Raw genomic sequence first — 671 nt, forward strand, 5'->3', positions numbered from 1 at the left:
GTTGGGTACTCCTCTATCAGCAGCAGAAGCATCAGCAGCAACAGCAGCAACAGGGGAGACGCTCAAGCGGCAAAGACACCGCAGCAACAGAGACAGCAGCAGCACGCAGACACAGAGAGAGACACAAAAGGAGACACATGCTCGGGTGTCTCCTCACGTATCCAAGCAGCTGCTGTCGATGCTAGCGCACGAGAGATCCCTAGCTTTAGGTGTGTGGGGTGTATCTCTATCTTTCTGTCTCCTTTTTTGTCTGTCTCCTCTTCTGTCTCCTCTTTATGCTTCTTCGTTGTCTCCTTCCGTTTGTCTTTGCTGTTTTTTTTCTTTTTTTTTCTTTTTTTTGTTGTCTTTAAGCAACAAAAAAAATAAAAGCCGGGAGAAAGAAAATATATAAATTTCAGTTTCTTTATATGCATGCATCGATTGTGTCTCCTCTTTTGTCTCCTTTTTCTGTCTCCTTTTTCTGTCTCCTTCCGCTCTGTCTCCTTTTGTCTCTGCGTCTCTCAATGGGTTCTTTCTTAGCCTCTAATGCACTGTAACAGCAGCAGCAGCTGCTACGACTTTTGCTGCTGCTGCTGCTGCTGCTGCTGCTGCTGTTGCTGCCAGGGCCCCACAGGTGTCTCTCTGTCTCCTTTTGTCTCTTCTTCTGCATGCGCTGGCTGCAGGGTCCCTTG

General features: G+C 47.5%; 1 protein-coding gene across 1 annotated transcript in view; it reads left to right on the forward strand.

Annotated features, from left to right (window-relative positions):
- Window positions 1-671, forward strand: part of EMH_0077400 (uncharacterized protein) — a gene marked incomplete at both ends in the record, with an annotated part of 4717 nt that overhangs the window by 1449 nt on the left and 2597 nt on the right. Inside the window, one exon of the mRNA XM_013499853.1 lies at window positions 1-157. Within this exon, the coding sequence (XP_013355307.1) occupies window positions 1-157 (157 nt within the window). The remainder of the gene's footprint in view (window positions 158-671) is intronic.

This window comes from Eimeria mitis, genomic scaffold, assembly GCF_000499745.2.
Source record: "Eimeria mitis Houghton genomic scaffold, Emh_scaff4754, whole genome shotgun sequence".
NCBI lineage: Eukaryota > Apicomplexa > Conoidasida > Eucoccidiorida > Eimeriidae > Eimeria > Eimeria mitis.